The following is a 23826-nucleotide window of genomic DNA, read 5'->3' as shown; positions in this document are numbered from 1 at the left end:
GTTTTTTTTTTTTTTTTTTTTTTTTGGTACTGGGGATGAAACTCGGGTCCTTGCATTTGAGAGGCAGGTGCTGGAATCACTGAGCTAAATTTCCAGCCTTCAGCAGTATTCACTCTGTGCTCAGCCTTGCACCTGCTCTGCCTCATTTTTGGCAGTGCTGGGGATGGAACCCAGGACCTCACACAGGTTAAGCACCTGCTCTGCCGCTGAGCCACACCGCAGTCCTGCTTGTTGTGTGCAGTGCTCTCCCCACACCTATATGACACACGCCTCCCTTCCCGCGGTCAGCTACGCGGTAAATCCTTGGTTAAGTCTCCACTGACTTCTGCTCCCCAGCCCCTTTGGAATTGCTTTCTCCGTAGTATTTATCAGTCTCTGGTATCTTTGGCTTCATTTATCCTGTTTATGATCCATCTCCTCTAGAAGTCAGGTCTCTGAGAACTGGGACTGTAGTCTTGTTCACTAATACGTGCCATCCAGTAAGTTTTTGTGGTGCTGGGAAATGAATCCAGGACCCTGTGTGGTTTGGTGCTCTTAGCATTCTCTCTCATCCTCCTTTCTTCTTATCTGATCCCAAAAGTCCAAAAGGTCGAGCAAGGGTGAAAACCACAGCAAGCTGGTACATTAACTCGTGACTGCCCATTGTCCTGTCACGTACCAGCTCTTCCTGCCCCGAGGAGCCATTAGCCCTGTGTCCTGCAGCCCAGCAGTGGTCTTGGACCCCAGCAAAATGTCAAGCCAGGATTTGAGGTAAGCCCTGGTGGGGTGGCTGGTGTGAAGAAGAGTTGCTCAACCTCTCTAGATCCTGAAGAATATGGGTGTGGTGGTGCTCACCTGTAGTACCAGCACTTGAGAGGCTGAGGCAGGAGGATTGCCATGAGTTTGAGGCTAGCTTGGGTTACAATGTGAGTTCAAGGCCAGCCTGGACTATACAGTAAGAAGCTGTCTCAAAAAACAAAACAAACAGGGCTGGGGATTTAGCTCAGTGGTTCTGCCACCTGCCTCGCAAGTGCAAGGACCCAAGCTTGAGCCCCAGTACCAAAAACAAAAACCAGATCCTGACAAATAAGCTGAATTGGAAGGAAAAGCAAGTGAGACCCATTTCACCAAGTTTATGTATATCGTTGCCCCCACAAAAAAACATACAAGTATGTATTTTTAAGCATAGCTTATGGATTGGATGCATTTTCACAGGTTGCAGAATTTAAGACACAATCCTATTGTGGTCACAAAGTTTCTTGTTTATTTATCACGGTTCCTTTGTGAAGAAACCTACTGTTATCTTCTTGACCACTTCCAGATAATCTATCTCCAAATATTTTCCCCACCTACCTCTGGCCTCATAAATAAGGAAATTGTACTAGGTTCCAAGGAGACTGAAAAGTTGTTTCTGTCTTTGTTCCATCTTCCCAACTCCTATACTTACCCAGGACACAGGGGCCACTTTATCTAGTTTTACATTCCTTTTACTTTGGTTAGAATTAGATAATCACAGCACTTGAACCCTGGTTATCTCCTGCTGACTAGCAGCCTTCATCCTCTTATTATCAACAGCCTGGGGAGTGGGACCTGCAGGGAGGTGCAGTAATTTGCTCTAGCAGACAGCAGAGCAGGATTCTCATTCAGTTCTGCTTGAGCTGAAGCCCCAAAGAAAGCTGCAGTGTTTGGAACCTTTTTTACACGTGGCTGAAGGGTGAGGAGAAGCCAGAGACCAGGGTCTGGGGCAGCTCCACAGAAAGCTGAGGCCGCAGGAGCTGCCAGTGCCTTGGAGGCGGAGCTGCCTAGGCCTCTTCCCAGAAGCTTGTGGGGTAGACACTTCTCCATTGGGCTGGGGAAGATGCCACAGTGTGCCCAGGGAGAGACAATGGGTTGGGGCGGAGGCTGAGGAGAGGGCTGCCATTTCTACCTTTCTTGGCCCTGTTCCTGCTCTCCTGCCCCTCTTGACCCCACCAAGCCCCGGTCCTCCCTCACACAGCCTCTCCTCCTTGTGGCCTAGCCTCACCGCCAAACTCATCAACGGAGGAGTGGCAGGGCTCGTGGGGGTGACCTGCGTGTTCCCCATCGACTTGGCCAAGACCCGGCTGCAGAACCAGCATGGAAGAGACATGTACAAAGGAATGTAGGTGCGGGTGGTGGCGTGGGCAGGGAGGGCACCCGCGGAAGGGTGGCTGTCTCACCCCTTCCCATTTTTCCAGGGAGTATGCGGATGGTGGGGGGCTTGAGGGCTGAGGTCAGCAGAGGTGTGCCCGGCATACACGGGATGGTGTACAGGACAGAGATGCAGATGGGTAGCCTCCTAGTCACCACTGACGTCCTCTCTGGCCTCTGCTTCCAGGATGGATTGCCTGGTGAAGACAGCACGTGCAGAGGGCTTCTTCGGCATGTACCGAGGTGGGCTGTTGGGCCTCCGGGGGAGGCCTGGCCTGGGTCTGCTGAGGACAGTCAGGTGGCCCAGAGGCTCAGGCCTTGCAAACAGATAGCATACTGGGTATGGATGTTCCTTCTGCCCAGAGAGCTGCTGGGATGGGGCCTGGGACTCCAAGTGACCCTGGACTACTGACTGTGCCTCCTTTGGTGGAGGTAGAAGTAGCTGTCCCTTAGTAAGCCTTCCCTAGTGAGCCATGCTGGGGCTCAGGAGTCCAGGTTCCCTACAGGTCCTACCACTGCCTCAGTGTGTGTGTGTGTGTGTGTGTGTGTGTGTGTGTGTGTTTTAATCAGCATCTTGCTAAGTGTCCCAGACTGGCCTTGAACTTGCAATCTTTCTGCCCCAGCCTCCTGAGAGCAAACCCAACGGCCCACTGTGTGAGGTGAAAGCAAGTGAGCCCTACCCCGGCTGCCTTCCACCTCCCTTTCCCTCTGTAGCTCCAACTGCTGCTGGAGGAGGCTCACGGGGTCAGGATGGAGAGGGCTCTGAGCTCTTCCCTGCTTGGATCCTGCCCTACTGCTGTCCCCTGCAGCATCCCCAATCATAGGCCTTGGAAAATGGGCCCAAAGCTGGTGCAGAGAAGACTTAATGAATCCATTCCCCTGAGAAAGAAAATAAAAACCTGACCAGGAAGAGTGGCACATGCAGGCCTGTGATCCTAGCTATTTTCTTTTCTTTTCTTTTTTTGGTACCAGGGATTGAACTCAGGTCCTTGTGCTTGCAAGACAGGCGGCGGAACCACTGAGCTAAATCCCTGGCCCTATGTAATCCTAGCTATTAGGAGGTGGAGGCCAGAGAATCCCAAATTCAAGGCCAACCTGGGTCACTTAGCAAGACTCTGTCTCAAAATAAATAAAAGGGATGGGGATATAGCCCAATGAGAAGCCCTGGGTTCCATCCCCAGTACCACAAAAAATAATAATAAAAAAATAAAAACCTATGTGAAGTGCTCGGCTACTTGTGGGGCTGGACGGTGTGATGGAAAAGCCTGTCCCTGTCTCTTGGGGTTCACTGTTGGGAGGTAGAGGAGAAAAATAAGATGACATCCTGGGGTGAGTGTGGTGGCACACACCGTAACCTTAGCACTTGAGAGGCTGAAGCAGGAGGATTGCTGTGAGTTTGACACCAGCCTGAACAAAATAGTGAGACTCTGTCTCAAACAACAAAAAATGACTTCCTGATAACTGGATGTGGGGGTCCCTACAGAAAATGAACGCATAACAAAGAGAAAGGAATGAGAAAAAATTGCTTCACTGGAATAACAGGCCAAGGAGCCCTGCTCCAGCCTCGGTGAGCAGTCCCTTGGGGAGGACCGCAGCTGCTCACCTCTGTTCCTCACCGTCAGGGGCCGCAGTGAACCTCACCTTGGTCACCCCGGAGAAGGCCATCAAGCTGGCAGCCAACGACTTCTTCCGGCAGCTGCTCATGGAAGACAGGTATGTCCAGGCTGCGGCAGGCCAGAGAGCCCGTGCAAACATGCCTCCGTTGCCTGTCTGCATACATTTGAATATAGGCATGCCTATGGCTGAGGGCTGGTGTGTTTAGGTAGTGGAAAGGAACAGAAAGAGCGAGTGTAACTTGGGAGATAGGCAATATCTGCAGGTGAGAATATAGATTCATCAACTAGGTGATGAGGTTTTAAATCAACCCCAGAACAGTTTGAAGTTCTGCCTTCCCATTGCCCAGAGGGAAGATGGGAGGGACCAGGGAGAAGCAGAGCCGAGGGTGGGTAGCTCTGCTCCTTGGCCATCACCGACTTCCCACTCCCTAGCAGCCTCTGAGATTTAGACTCAGAACTTTAAAGAGACCAGGGTTGGGGACCAGGTGCTTATTTAGCCAGTGGTGACAGGGACAAAGTTCGCATCAGTGGAACATCTCAGCCATTGAGGAGGGTCGATGAGCCAGGACGGTGGCAGGGCCGGCCTGACCTGAGGGAGCCTCGTGGTCCCACAGGATGCAGCGGAACCTGAAGATGGAGATGCTAGCCGGATGCGGGGCTGGAATGTGCCAGGTGGTGGTTACCTGTCCCATGGAAATGCTCAAGATTCAGCTGCAGGATGCTGGACGCCTGGGTGAGGCCTAGCCCATCTTCACATGTGGTCAGTAAGGCTGAGTCAGGACAGGTCACACCGGTCTCCCACCCTCACGGCCCGCCATGTACATGGGTCTAGTCAGCTCTCCAGGTCAACAGAAACCTTTATTTTATGGCGACACCTCTCAACACTTCCAGGTCTAGAACAAACAGCAGAAATGAAAACTTTAATTCAGGAGAGACGGAGAATGCCCCCACCTAATACCTCTGTGGCTTCACATTCAGGCTGATTTCCTAAAGATTTTAAGAAATGTCGATGACTTGCTCTTTGAACTCTTCAGTCAGTAGGCATTTTATGCTGTAGAAGCTGGCTTTTCAGAAGCAGGCACAAAATGGGAGAAGAGAAACATTCCTATTCTCTTTGGTTTTCCCTAGAAGAGAGGTTTGGCCCTTTTCTCAATCCCGGTCCTCTCAGAAACAGTGGTGCAGGTACCATTGCCTGTAGTAGAGGGAGAGGGGCCTCTTCTCAGGGATCCGCCATGTTAAACAAGCTCTAGTATTTCTAAAACACTTTGGGGACGTTTTTCCCTAGCCCTGGGGGTTGAACCCAGGGCCTCTGCACTGAGCTGCATCCCTAGCCCATTTATATTTCAAGACAGGGTCTCAATAAGTTGCTAAGTTGCCCACGTTGGGCTCTTGCCTCTGAGTTGTCCGAGAGCTAGGACTGATTTAGTGGATTTCTTTGGGAGTGTTTTGGGGTACCTGCTGAGGCCATGGGTTGAGTTGGAGCCTGTCCTTTCCTTTCAGCAGGGCATCCCCAGGGCTCGGCCTCGGCACCTCCATCCTCCATGTCCTACGCCATGGGCTCAGCTTCCACCCACAAACGCCCGTCTGCCACCCTCATCGCCTGGGAGTTGCTGTGCACACAGGGCCTGGCTGGTCTCTACAGGGGCCTGGGGGCCACACTGCTCAGGTGAGCCCTGCTTCCTTCCAGGGTGCATGGGCATACTGGACCTGTTTCTTGGGGCCAAAGGGCACTGCCACCTCTTACCGGGCATTCCAGGCCAGTTTGGGAGGCCACTGCCATGCTTCCTGCCACATCACGATGGCCAAGGTCACATAGAGTGGGCACCTGGAGACTAAGGTTTTAGGCCCCTTCTCCAATGACCAGGAGTGTGAGTACTGGGTGTGTTATGGGCTAAAGGCACCTAAGAGGCCTGCAGCTCATCTGCACATGAGTGGACACCTGCGACTCCGTGCCACTCAGCCTGTGTCCCCTTACAGAATGCGCTGTCCTAGCTCCCGATCTGTAGGCACAGGTGCTGGCCGGGCAGAGCACTGAACAGGGTAGGGGCACACAAAGACCTTTCCTGCTACGCAGACTGTCTCCCTACCCCACCATGGGTGCCCAGCAAGGAGGCCGTAACTACAGAGCACTTGTGCCCTGCCTGCTGAGCTCACAGCTTCCCACCTGCCCCTTCAATGCTCCTTCCTCCCCTGGCAGAGACATTCCCTTCTCCATCATCTACTTCCCGCTGTTCGCCAACCTCAACAACCTTGGAGTCAGCGAGCGCACAGGGAAGGCCTCTTTTGCTCATTCCTTCGTGTCAGGCTGTGCTGCGGGTTCTGTGGCTGCTGTGGCAGTCACACCTCTGGATGGTAGGTGTGTGAGGGCAGAGGGGCTGGGCTCTGGGCTGCCCAGCTGTCTACAGGACAGACAGAACCCCGGGGCAGTGTAGCTGCAACTCACCTGTGGGTGGGCACCCTGGGGCTGACAGCACTCACCAAGGTCCTCACAGACAACCACTTGTCTGAGGACAGTGTCTCTATTTATCATCGACAGCCCCCTCCAGCCCAGCATGGCAGTGCGTGCCTATAATCCTAGCATTCTGGGAGGCTGAGGCAGGAGCATCACAAGTTTGAGCCCAATCTGGGCAATTTAGCAACTTAGTGAGACTCTCAAAAAAAAAGGAAGAAGTAAAGAGTGGGACCTTGGAATGTAGCTCAGTGTGAAACTTCTGTGTTCAAACCCCAGAAACACACACACACACACACACACACACACACACACACACACACGAAAAAACAAGCACAGCTTTGTACTGGCAATTTAGCAACTTAGTGAGACTCTCAAAAAAAAAGGAAGAAGTAAAGAGTGGGACCTTGGAATGTAGCTCAGTGTGAAACTTCTGTGTTCAAACCCCAAACACACACACACACACACACACACACACACACACACACACACACGAAAAAACAATCCCTCAGCTTTTTACACGCGAATTTCTTTAGCTTTGAGCCAAAGGCAAGAGCTGAGTGGAAGACAGTGCCTCCCCTTGTCCTGGGCCACAAGCCTGCTACACAGGCGGCTTCTCCAGCAGGTCCTGGTGTTTTCTAGTCCCTCCAGTGACAGAACTGGCTCTGCAGGTGCAGGTCCATCCTGTCTGTGCGGGCTCTCCCTATGTGGGGAAGAGGCCAGAGTGAGGTGTTCACTTTGTACTTTAATTTTTGCTCCATTTAGTTCTGAAAACTCGAATCCAGACCCTCCAGAAAGGCCTGGGTGAAGACAGTTATGGCGGGACAGTTGACTGTGCCAGGTGAGCCCACACCCCTGCCGCTCCTCACCTATATCTGTTTGATTGTGGAGCCCCAGTGTTTTTGTTTTGTTTTGAGACAGGTTCTGTGTAGGCTAAGCTGGCCTCCATCTCCTGGCAATCCTCCTTTCTCAGGCTCCCAAGTGCTGGGATTATGTATGCACCATCACACCTAGCTGGAGCCTTAGGGGTTTTTTTGCAATCTGTCCCTTTCCCTCATCTCTTGGAGGAATAAAAAAAAAAAAGTATTGGGGTCCTTTTTGCTCTCCCAAATTGTGATCCAATCAAGCCTATCTAGCAGGGCCTGGATCCCACCGCCAGCCAGCAGACTGCACCTGTGTCGGGTGAGGGGAGGCTCCCTCCTGTGCTGTGGGAAGTGACGCCTCCTCACGAAGGGGCACAGATGCTTGAGACACTGGCTGAATGTGCACCTTCCCAGCAGCTCACTGGCTTTTCCTTCTCTGCAGGAAACTCTGGACCCGGGAGGGACCGGCCGCCCTCATGAAGGGAGCAGGCTGCCGCGCCCTTGTCATAGCGCCCCTCTTTGGCATCGCCCAAGGTGTCTATTTCTTTGGTATCGGGGAGCGTGTCTTACAGTGGTTAGAGTAGCTCAGGCTGGAGCGACAAGTCCCGTTTGCTGTGACCTCCCTTAGACTAGAAGGGGTGAAGGGAGGGCGAGGCACTGGCCCAGGCTGTGCGCTGCCCACTGCCCTCTGATGCTGTGCTACCTCAGCCTCAGCCTCAGAGGAGCAGCCCACCCCATGATTGCTCAGAAACCCCTTAACAATGCTAGCTTTGTCACCCAAGACCTTCACGGGGCAAGGAACAGCTGAAGGGCTCTTTCTGATTTTAACACTGCCCTCTCACTCAAGCTCAGTAGACTTGAGTCAGTGGGAGGATTTAGTTTGGTTAATCTCCAGTTAATAATAACATGGTTAGTCCCAGTGCTGATGTTAAGCAGAGGCGTCAGGGGTCCAAGCGGACTAGCGCCAGCGCCTGGCCTGAGCCAGGGACCCCGTGAATGTCACAGACAGGGCCAGGCCCAGCAGCTGCCTTGCCCCAAGCTCTCCTGTAGCCTGTGCTTGGGCAGGCCGGATGACATCTGCGGGGCACTGGCCGAAATAAAGCTCAAGTCTCGTCTTGTGAGGGAATCGTGTTGTCTGCCTTTATGTTTGCTTCAGAACCAAACTGGTTTGTAGAGCCCTGCAGCAGGGCACTGCCATCTGTAAGCTGTCACTCGCGACAGTGAAGACCCAGGAGGTACTCTTTTTACCTGGGTTTTGGAGTCTTGCTTCTCTCTGTCCATCACTTCCTAAATGCCTCACCTTGAGGAACTGGGTCTGCTGAGGGCTGTCCTCATGAACCTCAGTTCCTTTTCTCCGGAAGCTGCCTCAGAGATAATGTCACACAAATGAAGGAAAAATGCCTGTTCCAAGAGCCGGTACCTACCCATGTTCCCTCCAGACGTAAAACAGAGGGAGCGGGCAGTGCCAGAGTTGTCAAATTGGTGACCTCACTCCGTAAGAGGACGCATGTGGCACTGGCCCTCTAGACAGGTGCAGATAAGGCCCAGCCCAGCTCTGCCCTGCCCAGCTCTGCCCTGACCACCTGCGGGATCCTGGGCAGCCCTCAGTTGCTGAGGACCAAAGAATGGGGAGGGAGAAAGAAGTTCTCTGCACAATGATTCTTCCTAGCACAAGGTAAGCCCCCCAAAACTTGTTTCCTTTTTTACACTGCCCACATAGATCAATTTCCCTAGTAAAGTTGTGTAACTCATAAGGCTGAGGTGTATCTTACCATGCATGAGGCCCTGGGGGCCACCTCTAGCATCCAAAAAAAAAAAAAGTTATAAACTCTTCCGGGGAGTGAAAATACTGAACCACCGCGGGGAGCATGTAGAAGACAGTAAGGGGCTGGGAAGAACACTGGGGTGATGGTCGGGTGAAATGCCAGGGAGCCCCAGGGCATGTAATGCTTTCCTCAGCAACAACTTTATTTTGCGATGGGGTCTTGATATGTTGCCCAAGTTGGCCCTGAGCTCTGGGCTCTAGTGATTCTCCTGCCTCAGCCTCCTGAGCAGCTAAGACTACAGGCACCAGCCACCATGCCTGGTAGAACTCACTCTCTCAAACCACAAACCTGCAGTGACTTATGTAAGAAATTACAAGTAGGCCCAGGGATTTAGCTCAGTGGTTCTGCCGCCTGCCTTGCAAGCTCAAGGACCTGAGTTCGATCCCTGGTACCAAAAAAAAAAAAAAAAAAAAAAAGAGATCACAATTACATCGACATAAACCTTTTGTTTTAATAAATAAGATCTTCATGGTTTAGATTTTAATCACATTTACAGATGAGGAAAACTAGGCCCAAACAGGTAAGGGTGAAGCTCCTACGGCTGGAAGGAGTGCAGGCCGACATGCGATTTACACCTAAGAGCAGGAACAGCATGCACGGCACCCTCTGGACAGCTGCAAGGGTGGAGGGGAGAGGTGGTGGGGAGCCCTGCCGCGGGAGCTGTGGGTTCCAGGTGAGCCAGGGCAGGTCCTGCTCACACGGGGTGAGCTTCTCCCTCTGCTATCGGGGCCAAGGGTTTCAGCTACAAAAGGGCATCATGGGTAAATGCAGAACAGTATTAGAACAGCCGAGATGAAGATACACAGACAATCTTGCTTCTTCAGATGCAGCACAGAGGACGAACTCCACCTCCCCAAGGCTTAGTCCAAAAACTTCCTATTCACATTTGCACCGAACAAGGCTCCCCGAACCTCTGGCATCATCTGTGAAGAAGCAATAAATGAGTGTCACCAACTGGGGAACTTGTCAGGAACTACACTTCTGCCTAACCACAGGCAGGAAGTTGTTAACTTCTGTACGGCTGGGGATGAGCCCACAAAGCTAAGGGCACAAAACCTGCCCCTCACTCACCAGATGCAGCGGAACAGAAATTTAGCTAATCCCAAACTGCTTAGCAAGTGTGGAAGAAAATCTCAGGTTAGGATTGTGTCTGCCCTGTTACACTGTGATGGAGGGAGATGAGGTGAAGCCACAGACAGCATGGCCTCACCATACCCCGCATCACCTACATCCTGACACTTCCCGAGTGCCTACCAGTGCTCTACACAGAACGCTTAGAATGCAAGTTTGTGCTAAAGCACTCATACTAACAACTAATAAATCCTGAGGCGGATTTAACCTCAACACCTGCCCCCACTCCGGCCCTCTGGTACTGGGGATTAAACCCCGGGCCTTCACGCATCCATAGCCCTTAAAACATTGGTTTTTTGTTGGTTTTTTTGTGTTTTTTTTTTTTTTTTTTGCTCCCTACTTGCCCAGGTGGGCTTGAGCATGGAAAGTGTGCGTCACCCATGACAGCTTTTTTAACCGCCAATATTTTTTTTCCTGGTACTGGGGATTGAACTCAGGACCTTGCGCTTGCCATTCAGGTGCAGTGCCACTGAGCTAAATCTCTGGCCCCTAACCTCAGACTTCCAAGGCCGTGCTGTGGCAGCCACATGTGACTACTGCGTGAGACTGAGGAAGGGTTAGTGCAGACCTGGGTACAGAACCCAGGGCCCCGCACTTGCTGAGCAAGACTCCACCACTGGGACACACAGCGCCAACACCGAAACTACTGGATGATGCCACTCACGCGCTCTGGTCACAGGATCAGCATCCACGCCAACAATAAGCCATGCTTGTAAAGTCAGGAAACAGTGCAGTGGCAGCCACAGCAGCAGACCACACTGCAGACCCCTTGTAAGACAAGAGAGCCTTCGCTGGCTCCTTTCCTAGAGTTCAGTTTGCGTAAACGTGGAAAGATCTGAAGAGCCAGGAGCCTTATAACGTTGCCTTTAAACAAATATTTCAGGGCCGGGGATTTAGCTCAGTGGTTCCCCGGCCTGCCTCGAGTGCAAGGTCTCGAGTTTGATCCCCGGTAGCAAAATACAAATATTTCAGTTCTCATCATTCTTTTAAAAAAAAGAGCCACATTCAACATTATTTTACTTGAAGGCCAGGGATTTATTTAGCTCAGTGGTTCTGGCGCCTGCCTTACAAGCACAAGGACCAGAGTTCAATCCCTGGTACAAAAAAAAAAAAAAAAAAAAAAAAAAAAAGAAAGAAAGAAAGAAAACATTTTACTTGGTAACTGTATTACATAATATAGCAAAATGATACTCCCTAAGTATTTACTATGTATCTTCACTATGCAGTCATAATCAGACCTTTGATTTATTGGTGTATAAAGTGAATAACACACATATGAAAAAAATATTCATCTAGAAGCAACCAAAGTCACTCAAGTGGGTGCTCCAAATTTTAAGATGTTATCTGTGAAATCAGAAAAAAACACAAGAGGAGCCGTATATGTGATCGAGCTGGACATCTTTTTGCTGAAGAAAGTGAGAGTATTCTCCAGCATCTAACAGACAGTTGATGGTGGAACTTTCCTCTCTCTGTTTGCTATTACATCTACTCCCTGATTCCCTCAAATTCCCACTGTGCGTCTAGAGCAAGAGCTAAGCATCTGTGCACAGTAAGATGTACGCATCAGAACTGTGGAGAAACAAGACTCGGTTTAGGCCCCAAACTCTTCATGCAAATGTGATCATCTCAGTAAGTGCCACTGCATGCCTAACCCTCATTCCTTTTAAGAAATGAGAACTGGGATGATAAACCCTAAATACCAATACACGAACACGTATTATCCACTCCGCTTCAAAGCCACCAGCTGCCGGATGATAAGAAGCCCTCCCCACTCACCTGCTGGGCTATGAGATCCAGCCGGCTTTCCAGGGTGTTGGAAACTTTTATTTTCCGATCCCCATTATAGATCTCAACTCCACCAGCTCTGCAAAGAACAAAAACAACAGCTTTAGAGTTGAGGAAGGCAAACACTGGTCATACCGATCATACTGATTTGCCCCCTGGAAGGTTATTTAGGTATATCGAGGTGGGCACTGTGCAACGTGAGCAGCTGACTTGAAATTCATTCAAAACACTTCTAAGGATCGAAGGTACCGGTGCTGATAATGCAAGTTACTGCCATGTGTCACTCTGTGATAGTGCCTAACCTAACAGCACTGCCAACAAGAGGAAAGCCCACACGATGAGAGCCCACACCTGAAGGTGTGAAGTCCAAGGCCACTGACCAGGCTGTCCCTCACCCCGAGTCCTCCCCTAACCACACCTCACTTGTCACTGCTTCCCACAAAGTCTCTAGTCACTTGAGGCATAAGGTAAATATGTTCAACTGTTTTACAAGGATCCTTAGAGAACAAAATCCATTTACTACATAATGTTTTTAAGTGTTTCTTAAAATAAGCAGGCCATCAGACAAATGCTGGGAGACACTCTGCAACTTTTCTTTGGAAGAAATTTTTTTTGTACTGGGGATTGAACCCAGGGCATTCACATTGAACTACATCCCTAACCCTTTTTATCTAATTCTGAGACAGTCTTGCTAAGTCACTGAGCTGCCCAGGCTGGGCTCAGCCTTGCAATCCTCCTGCCTCAGCATCCCAGAGCACTAGGATTATAGTGTGTACCACTATGCCTGGTTCTTTGGTACTGGGGATTGAACTCAGGACCCTGCACTCACAAGTGTGTATGGTTCTTTGGAAAATGTTAATGGACAAAGATCCTAATATTTTTTTCTTACTATATATTCCCAGCCTTCCCACTTCTTGGTTTTATCTGCTTTTGGTTTTTCTAAACAGCCTGTGTTCCTCACAAAGGCACACTGGTTCCTACCTGAAATCCTGCCTCTCAGAAGCATTATTTTGCCTACCTTAGGGGTGTGGATGTAAGGGAAGGGGCACAGAGAAGGAGTCAGCCAGGCCGTACTGTCAGTCTACCCACAGGCCTCATGGCTTCTCTTTAATCTTCCCAATACTCTACGAGAGTCGTAGTACACATACCACTTCATAAACAAGAAAACAGGCTTAGGGCCAGCCGGGGATTTAGCTCAGTGGTTCTGCCACCTGCTTCACAAGCGCAAGGGCCCGAGTTCCATCCCCAGTACCAAAACAAAACAAACAAAGAAAACAGGCTTAGAGATTGACTAAAATATTAGAGTAGCTGCCCTGCAAAGATTTTGTTTTTAGGCAGTTTTTTTTTTTTTTTTTTTTTTTTTTTTGGTATCAGGGATTGAACTTGGTTGGGACCTTGTGCTTGCGAGGCAGGTGAAGATTTTGTTTCTAAAATAAGGTCTTGCTATGCAGTCCAGGCTAGACTTGAACTCATGATGCTCCTGCTTCAGCCTCCCATGCTGGAGGCTGTGGTGGAGTCACAGCCCTGTGCCAACATGCCCAGCTCTGACAAAATTTAAATGACACTTGCATAGGATAAATCTATAAACCCTTCTCTATAAATCTATATTTATAAATTATTTATCTATTTATAAATCTCATTTATCTCTCTATAAATCTATTTATAAATGTTACTTATAAACCTATAAACCTTATAATTATAAATCTATAAACGCTTATCAATTCAAAAGGCTCTGAAAAAAAACAAAACAAAACAAAACAAAAAACCAAAAAACCAAAAAGCACTGACTACAGCTGAAACCAGAACTGGCCTTCAGGCAATGGGCAGCAAACGACTAACAAATCATAATTTTATTTTTTCCTTGCAGTGGAATATGCCTCTTTGCACTCAGCACCACCAGTGCATTTGTGACGGGGTGAGGCCTCGGCCCTTGTAGGGTAGACTGCACTGCACCAACCGCAGATAGGGAACGGGCATCGCTTGTTTGTTCTGGGGACAGGATGAGGCTCTTTGGCCCAGCCCACTGCTCACCAGCTTCAGAACTGAGGCCCGTGCAACTGCACTGACTGTGCCGTGTCCACAGCAATGCCCCGGGCGGGCACTGTGCCCAGTGCTGGCAGACACCACCCCAGTGGGGCTCCCCAGGAACTCTTCGGTGGGGGCTGCTGTCCTCATTTGGAGAGGAGGAAACTGAGGCTCAGTGAGATTCAACTGCTAGTCCAAGATCAGAGCAAGTAAGTGGCAGAATGGAGAATCAAACCCAAATCTGAGCATGCGTGAGGCTCTGGGTTCAATTCCCAGTGCCACCCACAGAAGTGCCCAACTCCGGTAATGTTCTGATCTAGATCCTGTACTCCTAAGTTTTTTAGGCCTCCCCTCCTCTACCTTCACAGTGTGTTCCAGGGACCCTGTTCCACAGGAGCCGATGGTGTGGCTGGATGACAGCAGATAGGCACATGACCCGGACGGAGAGAGGCCTCAGCCCTGTCCTGGTCAGGAGCTCTAACCCTGACAAACCGCATCAAGGTCAGTGGGGACATGAGTCCGGCACTGTCACTTCCTCAGTCAATACAAGTGCCACTGTCATGTGACTGTCATTGCTAGATACATGTGATGACTGTTGTTTTTCTGTTTTGCTTTTGGTACTGTGATTCAAACCCAGGAACTCACCAACACTGATCAAAGTACCCAAGTCTTGTTTCTGAGCGCTCTTTAGGAGTACAGATTATCCAGCATTCAGAGCCTCAGAAAAGAGAATCAAGTTCAAGGTCAGGCAAGAGTGTCTCAAAGAAACAAAAACTAAGTCAGGTGTGGTAACACACACCTGTGAATTTCAGCACTCTGAGAAGCGGGGCCAGAAAATGGCAAGTTTGATCCCAGCATGGGCAACTGAATGAGACTTTCTCAAAAATCGGGGGTGGGGGTGGGGCCGGGGGTAGAGATCAGGGAGAAGCCTTGGGTTCAATCCCAGCACCACAAACAAATCAAACAGGAAAAGAAGTAGGGATTATCCTCCCTCAGCATCCAGTACAGAGATCTGCAATACACAGATTTGCATCCCTCAACTCAAAACACTCAGAACACTCCTTACATGTCCTCAGGCAGGTAGAACTCCTGATCAATTTGAACATCAACATCTTTCTTGGTGGCGATTTTGTACATAGGGATCGCTTTTTGTACCGCAGCCTGAAAAACAGAAAAGAATGAAAGATTTGAACAAACTATAGAGCAAATACCACCCCCCCAGATCAAGCGGTTACACAAGCAAGAATAACCCTTCTGCTCTTAGGTTTTAGGGCTGGGGATTTAGCTCAGTGATGCCACTGCCTGCCTCGTAAGCACAAGGTCCCAAGTTTGATCCCTTGTACCAAAAATAACCAAAAAAGCCTCTAGAGGATTATTGTGAGTTTGAGGCCAGTCTGGACTACATAGTGAGACCCTTTATCAAAAAAATTAGATTAGGGCTGGGGATTTAGCTCAGTGGTTCAGTGGCCTGCCTTGCAAGCACAAGAATCTGAGTTCAATCCCCGGCACCAAAAAAAAAAAAATTAGATTAGCTGTATGGCCTGGTCACTGACTAACCTCGCCGGGCAGAGATTCCAGGTGTGAAGAGCAGGAGGAAGACATCATTACCCCAGCTAGGAGCATCAGCACTGTGAAGGGAGATGTGATGGACAGGAGTGTGGCTATTCGTTTTTTAAATTATTTGTAATTTCCTATAGCGCTGGGGATGAAACTAAGGGCTTCACTCATGCTACGCAAATGCTGCACCACTGAGCTACAGCCCCAGATCAATACTGACCCATCCTTTTAATGGTGACAGTTGCAAAAGAGAGGGTGACAACATACGTAACAGCCAGGTAATGTGGGGTGAACCAGTAGTCCCAGCTCTCCGGGAGGCTAAGGCAAGAACATCTCGAGTCCAGAGTTTATGGACAGTGTGGACAATGTAGCAAGACCTGGCACCAAAAACCCCATGAAAACCAAAAAGCAAGTGTCGAGGACAATGTGTATTGCTGTGTTAAATGACACAGCTGACAGGGAAACTATGACACTTTCTCAAAAAATCGATCACACAATTCTTTACAATCCAGCATCTCCAGCCTTGGTAAACCCTAAAGAAGCAAAAGGAGAGGCTCAAACAGACCTGTACTTGCATTTCCATGCACATAAGGGCAGTAAGCACAATAGCAGAGGTGAAAACAACCCAAGCACCCATCAGCAGAGGAATGGAGAAGCAAAACTGACATATATATGATGAAATATTAGCCTTAAAAAGGAAATGAGCCAGGCATGGTGGTACCTAGGTAATCTCAGCATTTCCAGAGGCTGAGGCAGGAGGACTGCAATTTCCAGTCCAGCCTGGGAAACTTAGCAACTATCTCAAAATAGCAAGTTCTTAAAAAAAAAGGGCTGAAGGGCCAGGGATGTAGCTCAGCAACGCAGAGTCTGCCTGGCAAGCTCAATCCTGAGTTCAACTCCCAGTACCAAAAAAATTAAGTTAGGGGCTGGGGATTTAAATGGTTCCGCCACCTGCCTTGCAAGCACAAGGACCCGAGTTTGATCCCCCGTACCAAAAAAAAAAAAAAAAAAAAAAAAGTTAAAAAAGGGCTTAGGAAGTAGATCAATGTGAATGCCCTGGCTGGGTTCAATCCCCAGTACCACTAAAAACAAAAAAAATTTTGTTTTTCCTTCTTCCAAGTCCTTTACCTTTACCAAAGGGAAATCTTGTTTCCTGCAACGCACAATCATTCGGGGCTCCAACAACTGGTACAAACCCTGTAAGAAACAATCAGACGTTAGTGGAAAATGCACACTAGCTCTGACGAACAGTCCCTGCACATGGAAAGCGGACCCTCGGAAGTCCCAGAGGACATGCACAGAGCGTGAGAGGCATGGCCAGACAGCACAGCCCAGTACAGAGCGGCTCTGATCTGTTACCCTTTTCCATCAACCGCAGACTTCATCATGAGCATGAGTAATGCAGGCACTCACATCCCAGGAGTACATAATTCTATCTGAAGCAAGTGTTTTAATGGTAAAAATCAAACTAGAGAAGTTTTAAAATGGAGGCTGCAGGAAGATTCGCGCCTCAAGTTATAGAACAGTAATAAGACTATATAAAAGAGTAGTAATCCTGGAAGTCTTAGTCTTATCCAGCCAGACATTCCCCAATCCCTTTTTCTTTTACTATCCTGTGTGGAACCCTTTTCTTTGGGGGGACAGTGACCTATACCCCCAGCCCACCCTCCTTCCTTCCCTTCCTCTTTCCTTTAGTATTATTATTGTCATTATTATTTTTCAGGACAGGTCTTGCTATGTAGCCCAGGCTGGCCTTGAACTCACAGTGATCCTCCAACCTCAGCCTCCCGAGTTCTGGGATTACAGGTGTAAACAACCATGCCTGGCTTTTATTTTTTATTTTGAGCCAGGGTACGCTAGTCACCTAGGTTGGACTGGGCTCAAAGTTGTAATTCCCCTGTCTCTGCCTCCCAGGGTGCAGGGACTAATGTTGTGGGTGCCACATGTGTACTTTAAACAGGTAGATTTAAGGAAAAGAGCCAAGATGAAGCAACAGAAATAAAGCTGGAGTCTAACAGATCCTGTAATTTTCCCTTTTGGTTTCTTAAGACAAGGTCTCAAGAAGGATAGCCTGAGCCAGGGATTTAGCTCAGTGGTTCCAGCGCCTGCCTTGCAAATACAAGCACACGAGTTTGATCCCCAAAAAGAATAGCCTGTGTAACCTAGGCTATCCTTAAACTTGTGACAATCCTCTTGACTCAGCCATGCACCACCATGCCTGCAGATCCTATAATTATCTCAGTATGACTACACATGATAGATGTGGCTTGTATACCTGGAGCACACTGGGCCTGGTGGCACATGCCTATAATCTCAGCGCTCAGAAGGCTGAGACAAGAGAATTGCCACAAGTTCAAAGCCAGCTTGAGCTACAAAGTTAGTTCAAGAGTCAGGGATTTAGCTCAGTGGTGCCACTACCTGCTTTGCAAGTGCAAGGTGCTGAGTTCAATCCTGATACCAGAAACAAAAACAAAAACGAAACAAAAAAACCCTCACAAGCACAAGGTCCCAAATTTGATCACCAGTACAAAGAAAACAACAACAACAACAATAACAAAAAAAAACCCAAGAACAAGACTAGCCTGAATACTCAACTACCTTATCTTCGACAAGGGAGCCAAACACCTTCACTGGAAGAAAGATGGCCTCTTTTTTTTTCCTTTTTTTTTTTTTGGTACCGGGGATTGAACTCTGGTCCTTCTGCTTGCGAGGCAGGTGGTGGAACCACTGAGCTAAATCCCTGGCCCAACATGACCTCTTTAATGGTGCTGGCCACATGATGAAGTTTGAAACTAGACCCATTATCTTTCACCACCAAATAACCTAAAGTTGAAATGGATCAAAGATTTAAATATTAAAACAGAAACACTAAATCTGCTAGAAGATAGAATAGGTAGAATTCTTGAGGACACAGGAGTAGGCAAATAATTCATGAACAAAACCCGGACTGCATGGAAAATACTACAAAGAATCAACAACTGGGACCTCGTCTTACTAAAAAGCTTCTGCACAGCAAGAGTAACCACCAACAGAGTGAAGAAAAAACCCATGGTGTGGAGAAAAATTTTACCAGCTATACAGATAAAGACTATTATCTAGAATATATAAAGAACTCAAGGGTGGGGATGTAGTTCAGTGGCAGAGTGCCAAAAGAATTAAAGATGGGAAATAAATATATGAAAAAAAGATCAACATCACTGATCATTCAAGAGATGTAAATTAAAACAATGCTGAAATTCCATCTCACGCCACAAAGAATGACTGTTATCAAGAAATCAACCAATAACAAATGTTGGAGGGGTTGTGGGGAAAAAGAAATACTTCTCCACTGCTGGTGGGAGTGTAGACTGGTGCAACCACTGTGGAAATTAGTGTAGAGATTTCTCAAAAAACTAAAACTAGGGGCCAAGGATTTGGCTCAGTGGTTCCACTGCCTGCCTCACAAGTGCAAAGTCCTGAGTTCAATCCCCAGTGGCACCCCCCCACAAAAAGACAAAACTAAAAGTAGAGGTTCCATTTGACCCAGCTAGTCCGCTGCTGGGTATCTTCCTGGAAGAATTAAAAGCATCATATATGCACACCCATGTCTACAGCAGCACAATTTGTAAACAGCTAAATCTTGAAAACAGCCCATATGTCCATCAACTGATGAAGGGATAAAGATTTTTTTTTTTTTTTTTTTTTGGTACCGGGGATTGAACTTGGGTCCTTGCGCTTGCAAGGCAGGCCACCGAACCACTGAGCTAAATCCCCGGCCCAAGATGTGGTTTCTTAATACAGTGGCGTACTACTCTGCCATAAAGGATGACCTTCAGACATTTACAGCTAAATGGATGGATCTTGAGACCACACTCCTAAGTGAAATAAATCAGACACACATGTTTAAATACCACATGGTTTCTCTGCTGTGAGAAACTGAATGTGGAAATAAGGACTGAGACATATAATGGATGTTGGGAAATGGGAAGGAAGTGTTGAACAGGAAGGGAAACGAGGAAGAAGAGAGGGAGGGACAAGAAAAAAGTGAAAATAGAAGGGAAAAATGGAAACAAAGCTTTTGTACATGATGAGGGCATGGAGTCTTAAGGGGGCAAATGGGATTAAAAAAAAAAACTAGCCTAGGGCTGGGGATTTAGCTCAGTGGTGTCAATGCCTGCTTCACAAGTGCAAGGTCCCAAGTTCTATCCCCAGTACCAAATAAAAATAAATAAATAAAAAATAATACTTAAAAAAAAACTAGCTTGAATTGCAGAGCAAGACCCTATCTTAAAAAAAAAAAAAAAAAGAAAGAAAGAGAAGGAATACCTGGAGTACCAGTCCATCCAGCAGTACTTGGTACCTGGTTGTATCTTTTACCACCTTGCTGAGTCTCTGCTTTGCTTCAGTTAGCAGGTCCTGCAGAGAGAGGAAGAGACAAGAGTTATATATATACATCCAGGTAGTTAACTCATAACGCGGTGGAGGCTTCACTTCAAGACACATGGGAAGGCAGGTGCTGTGCTCAGTGTGACAGGTGGAAGCATGAAACACCACCCACGCACGCTCCCAGACTGCTCAGTCTGGCAGCGGGCAGCTGAGGTACCGATCCGCTACTGCTCTGAGAATCAATCTGTTGAGACAGTTGATCAGACCAAGCCTCGTGAATACACTTCAGCTCTGCCACTGAGGCCTGGCCCCAGCCCCATTTTCTATGAGACTAAAGTATAGCAGAAAATATCCGAGAATAGATCAAAAGATTTGGGAGGCTAGAGGCTAGATTTTAAATGATTTTTTTGGGGGGGTACCAGGGATCGAACTTGGATCCTTGCGCTTGCGAGGCAGGTGTCTGATCCACTGAGCTAAATCCCCGACCCTAGATTTTAAATGATTTTAATTTTATTTATGCTAGTTTGTACTTTCTACTTTGTCAATAATGAAAACCAACTTCTGGGCTGGGAATTTAGCTCAGTGGTGCTGTGCCTGCCTCGAAAGCTCAAGGTCCTGAGTTTGATCCCCAGTACTGGGGGGAAAAAATGACTTCTACAATGAAAATAAAGAGAGGCGTGGTGGTACACGCCTGTGATCACAGCATTCTGGGCTACATAATAAAGCTCACGCTGGCTTAGCTATATAAACCAGGCTGTCTCAAAAAAGTGAAAGCAAACTGTAGACCCACACATGGCCGACAAGATGATACCACCAATGGGAAAAGAAAATTACAATCATCTAATAACAACCTGCTTAAAAGATGAAAAATGACTACCCATTTTGACTTTTTTTTCCTAGTATTAGAGATTGAACCCAGGGCCTCTGCAACTGAGCTACATTCCCAGTCCTTTTCAAATTTTTTAAAAATTTGAAGCAAGGGCTCAGGATTTAGCTCAGTGGTTCCACCTGCTTCACAAGCACAAGGTCCTGAGTTCGATCCCTGGTACAAAAAAAAAAAAAAAAAAGAAGCAAGGGTATCACTAAGTCACTAACTTTCCCAAGCAGGGCCTGAACTTGCAATCATCCAGCCTCAGCCTCTTGAGTGCTGAGATCACAGGTGTGCGCCACCTTGCCCAGCTTATACTGATTATTTCACGTGCTACTTGGTTATTGTTGACACACAGAAAAACCATGCATTTCTCTATATTCTCTTTGTAATCAGTAACTTTTCTGGATGAATCACTAGTTCTGCATGGATAATCATATCTGCAGAAACAATAATTGTTTCTTCCTTCCCAACATTCATTCATTCATTCATTTTTTGGAGACAGGGTCTCACTATGTAGTTGAGACTGACCTGGAACTCACTGTATAGCCCAGGCTGGTCTTGAAGTCGCAGCGATCCTCCTGCCTCAGCCTCCCGAGTGCTTGGATTACAGATGTGAGCCACCATGCTCCAGTTAATATTTATCTTTATTCTCCATTTCAGAAAGAATCTTAGGCCTCCACAGAGGAGTAACAGTGGAGACAGTTACCTGTCTGGTTCCTGAATATAATTCAAACTCTAAGTGCTGTTTCTGTAGGTTTCCATCCTCTTCCTTATGTAAATGATCCTTCCAAACTTTTCTCATCTCTCCTGTGTTACATTTAGCCCACACTCTCATACCATGAGCCATGCCGATATACTGTTCACAAAATCAAACTTCCAGGGCTTCTCTACTGACATCGGCAGCTGCTCAGCCTCACCCTGGCCAAGGGCTGACACCCACCCACACACTTTTCTAGCCTCCTGCACACGCATCCACAGCACACCGCTGCAGATCTCAGGAGAGCCATGAGCTTGGCTATGTCAGAAAAGTCCTTGAAGTCAGGGCCTTCGTCTTATTTACGTTTGCATCTATCACAAAGCCTAGAATGATCATTGCTGAACAAATGTAACTAAAAATGATGCACTGACTCCTTAATGTTAGCTGTTGACTTAGTGTAAAGATCAAATGAATAAGCATTTTACAATTTTATAACTGACAGGGCTAATTACTCACAGTGATAAGGTCATCTCTCGCTCTGAGGACTTTCAGCCTTGCTTGATTCATCAAGTTGGACATCTGACTGCAAAAATAAGAAAAAACAGTATCAAAACACACCAGAACAATCAAAAAGTAGAGAAAGAAATATACAGCTTGCTCTGTATACAGAGTGATGATTTGATGAGCTACAAAGAGCTCTCTTTCCAATGACCCAAGGAAACCCAACTGAGATGCACTTAGAGGCTTCTACCAACTTATTTTTTTTTTTGGTTTTTTGAGACAGGGTCTCACTGTATAGTTGAGACTGACCTGGACCTCACTCACTATGTAGCCCAGGCTAGTCTCGAACTCACAGTGATCCTCCTGCCTCAGCCTCCTGAGTGCTGGGATTACCGGCATGTGCCACCACGCCCAGCTACCAACTCATTTTCAAAGGCCAGGACAGATGGAGGCCGGGGATATAGCTCAATGGTTCTGCCCCTTGCCTCACAAGGGCAAACACAAGGTCCTGAGTTCGATCCCTGGTACAAAACAAAAAACAAAACAAAACCAAAAAAAAAATAAACCCCAAAGATAAGGATAGCTGGGCACGTTGGCACACGCCTGTGATCCCAGCACTTGGAAGGCTGACCCAGGAATATTGCCTCAAATTCAATGTCAGCCTAAACTACATAATGAGACCCTATCTTAAAAAAAAACAAAAACAAAAATTTATGAATGCATAGCATGCAGCTTGGACTTGCATATTACTTTTTTCAATTTAATCTTTCAACACTTGTATGAGGGCCTGGGGATTTGGTCAGTGGTAGAATGCTTGTCTAGCATGAGCAAAGCCTTGAGGTCCACCCCCAGCACCGCAAAAGAAGAGAAGCTTCTGTCTTCCAAAGGAAGGAGAAAGGAGTTAAACAACCTGCCCAACGTCAGATAAGTAGCAGATGGTCTAATTAAGAGCTGGACTCCAACGTGCCATGCCTGTGACCCCTTGTCTCACTGACCATGCTTTGGCAGGGTGAGAGGTGGGTACGGGGATGAACCGGGCCATCACCCAGGCTAAGCAAGTGCCCCATGACTGATCTACAGCCTCAGCTCTGTTTACTTCTGAAAGCTCCTTCCACTGACTGCTCTGCCCATGATCCACCTACATTTTCTTCTGCTGCTCAATCTGCTTTTCCTTCTTCTCATAGTACTCCATAATCTTCAGTCTTTGGGTCTGCACAAGACGACCTTTCTCAATATTGAACTCCTCTTCTGCCTACAAGGGAATTAATTAACATTAATTCATTTTTTAAAACCACATTAATTCATACATTTTTTTTTCCTTTTTCACATATTAGATTTTGGCCAGGTTATTTTGCTAATTATTATTTTTTTGGTACTGGGGATCAAACTTGGGTCCCTGTGCTTGTGAGGCAGGGAGTGGCACCACTGAGCTAAAACCCCAGCCTTGCCACTCCGCTTTTTTTTTTTGAGACAGGTCTTTGTGTTTTTTTGAGAAAGGGTGGCTTTGAACTCATGGCAATTCTCCTCTGCCTACTAAGTCCTGGGATCACAGATGTGCATCCTCACACCCAGCAGTTTTATTTTCAGCAGCTGGTGATCAAGGATATTTGTTTATGATCACTTACTTATTCCACATCTAAAACAGAAAATTTCTTGTGACAGTCATCCTCAAAGACCATTGTAATTTATTTGAAAAGAAAGACCAGTGCTTTTTACTATGAACAATGAACCAGAGAAGTAAAAATTTTAATCAAGGATAACAATACCCAAGTCAAGGGTGCTGGAGCATGCTTGTCATCCCAGGACTCTGGGAGGCTGAGGCAGGAGGATTGTAAGTTCAAGCCAAGCCTGGGAAAAACTTTAAAAAAAGAAGAGCTGGTGATATAGCTCAATGTGACCCTGGGCTAAATCCCCAGTAACACCTCCTCCCAAAAGACACTGTTACTAAGTTATAAAAGGTATAAGAAGATCCTGTTCATGAAAAAAAAAAAA

The 23826-nt window shown here is 47.5% G+C and overlaps 2 protein-coding genes across 17 annotated transcripts in view; one reads left to right on the top strand and one right to left on the bottom strand.

Annotated features, from left to right (window-relative positions):
• Positions 1–8196, top strand: part of Slc25a18 (solute carrier family 25 member 18) — a 22522-nt gene extending 14326 nt beyond the window's left edge. For 14 of the 16 annotated variants that reach the window (XM_010630384.2, XM_033760760.1, XM_010630379.2 and 11 more), the window contains 9 exons: positions 581–750; positions 1997–2119; positions 2336–2391; positions 3771–3861; positions 4379–4497; positions 5265–5430; positions 5962–6116; positions 6979–7054; positions 7519–8196. In XM_010630384.2, the coding sequence (XP_010628686.1) occupies positions 731–750; positions 1997–2119; positions 2336–2391; positions 3771–3861; positions 4379–4497; positions 5265–5430; positions 5962–6116; positions 6979–7054; positions 7519–7660 (948 nt within the window). In that variant the 5' untranslated portion in view covers positions 581–730 and the 3' untranslated portion in view covers positions 7661–8196. Of the gene's footprint in view, positions 1–580; positions 751–1996; positions 2124–2335; positions 2392–3770; positions 3862–4378; positions 4498–5264; positions 5431–5961; positions 6117–6978; positions 7055–7518 lie in introns of those variants that run through there. The other 2 variants (XM_033760762.1, XM_010630388.1) reach the window with 2 other exon arrangements.
• A 1435-nt stretch (positions 8197–9631) lies between these two features.
• Positions 9632–23826, bottom strand: part of Atp6v1e1 (ATPase H+ transporting V1 subunit E1) — a 21487-nt gene continuing 7292 nt past the window's right edge. Inside the window, exons 3-9 of the mRNA XM_010630373.3 lie at positions 22977–23086; positions 21850–21916; positions 19706–19795; positions 16529–16597; positions 14910–15004; positions 11810–11897; positions 9632–9825 (exon numbers count right to left, since the gene is read on the bottom strand). Of these exons, the coding sequence (XP_010628675.1) occupies positions 9763–9825; positions 11810–11897; positions 14910–15004; positions 16529–16597; positions 19706–19795; positions 21850–21916; positions 22977–23086 (582 nt within the window). The 3' untranslated portion in view covers positions 9632–9762. The remainder of the gene's footprint in view (positions 9826–11809; positions 11898–14909; positions 15005–16528; positions 16598–19705; positions 19796–21849; positions 21917–22976; positions 23087–23826) is intronic.

The sequence above is a fragment of the Fukomys damarensis genome, unplaced genomic scaffold (assembly GCF_012274545.1).
Source record: "Fukomys damarensis isolate Sample0158 unplaced genomic scaffold, DMR_v1.0_HiC HiC_scaffold_5, whole genome shotgun sequence".
NCBI classification, from domain to species: domain Eukaryota; kingdom Metazoa; phylum Chordata; class Mammalia; order Rodentia; family Bathyergidae; genus Fukomys; species Fukomys damarensis.
The sequence above is the reverse complement of the archived record's forward strand: the minus strand, read 5'-3'. Positions and strand labels throughout refer to the sequence as shown.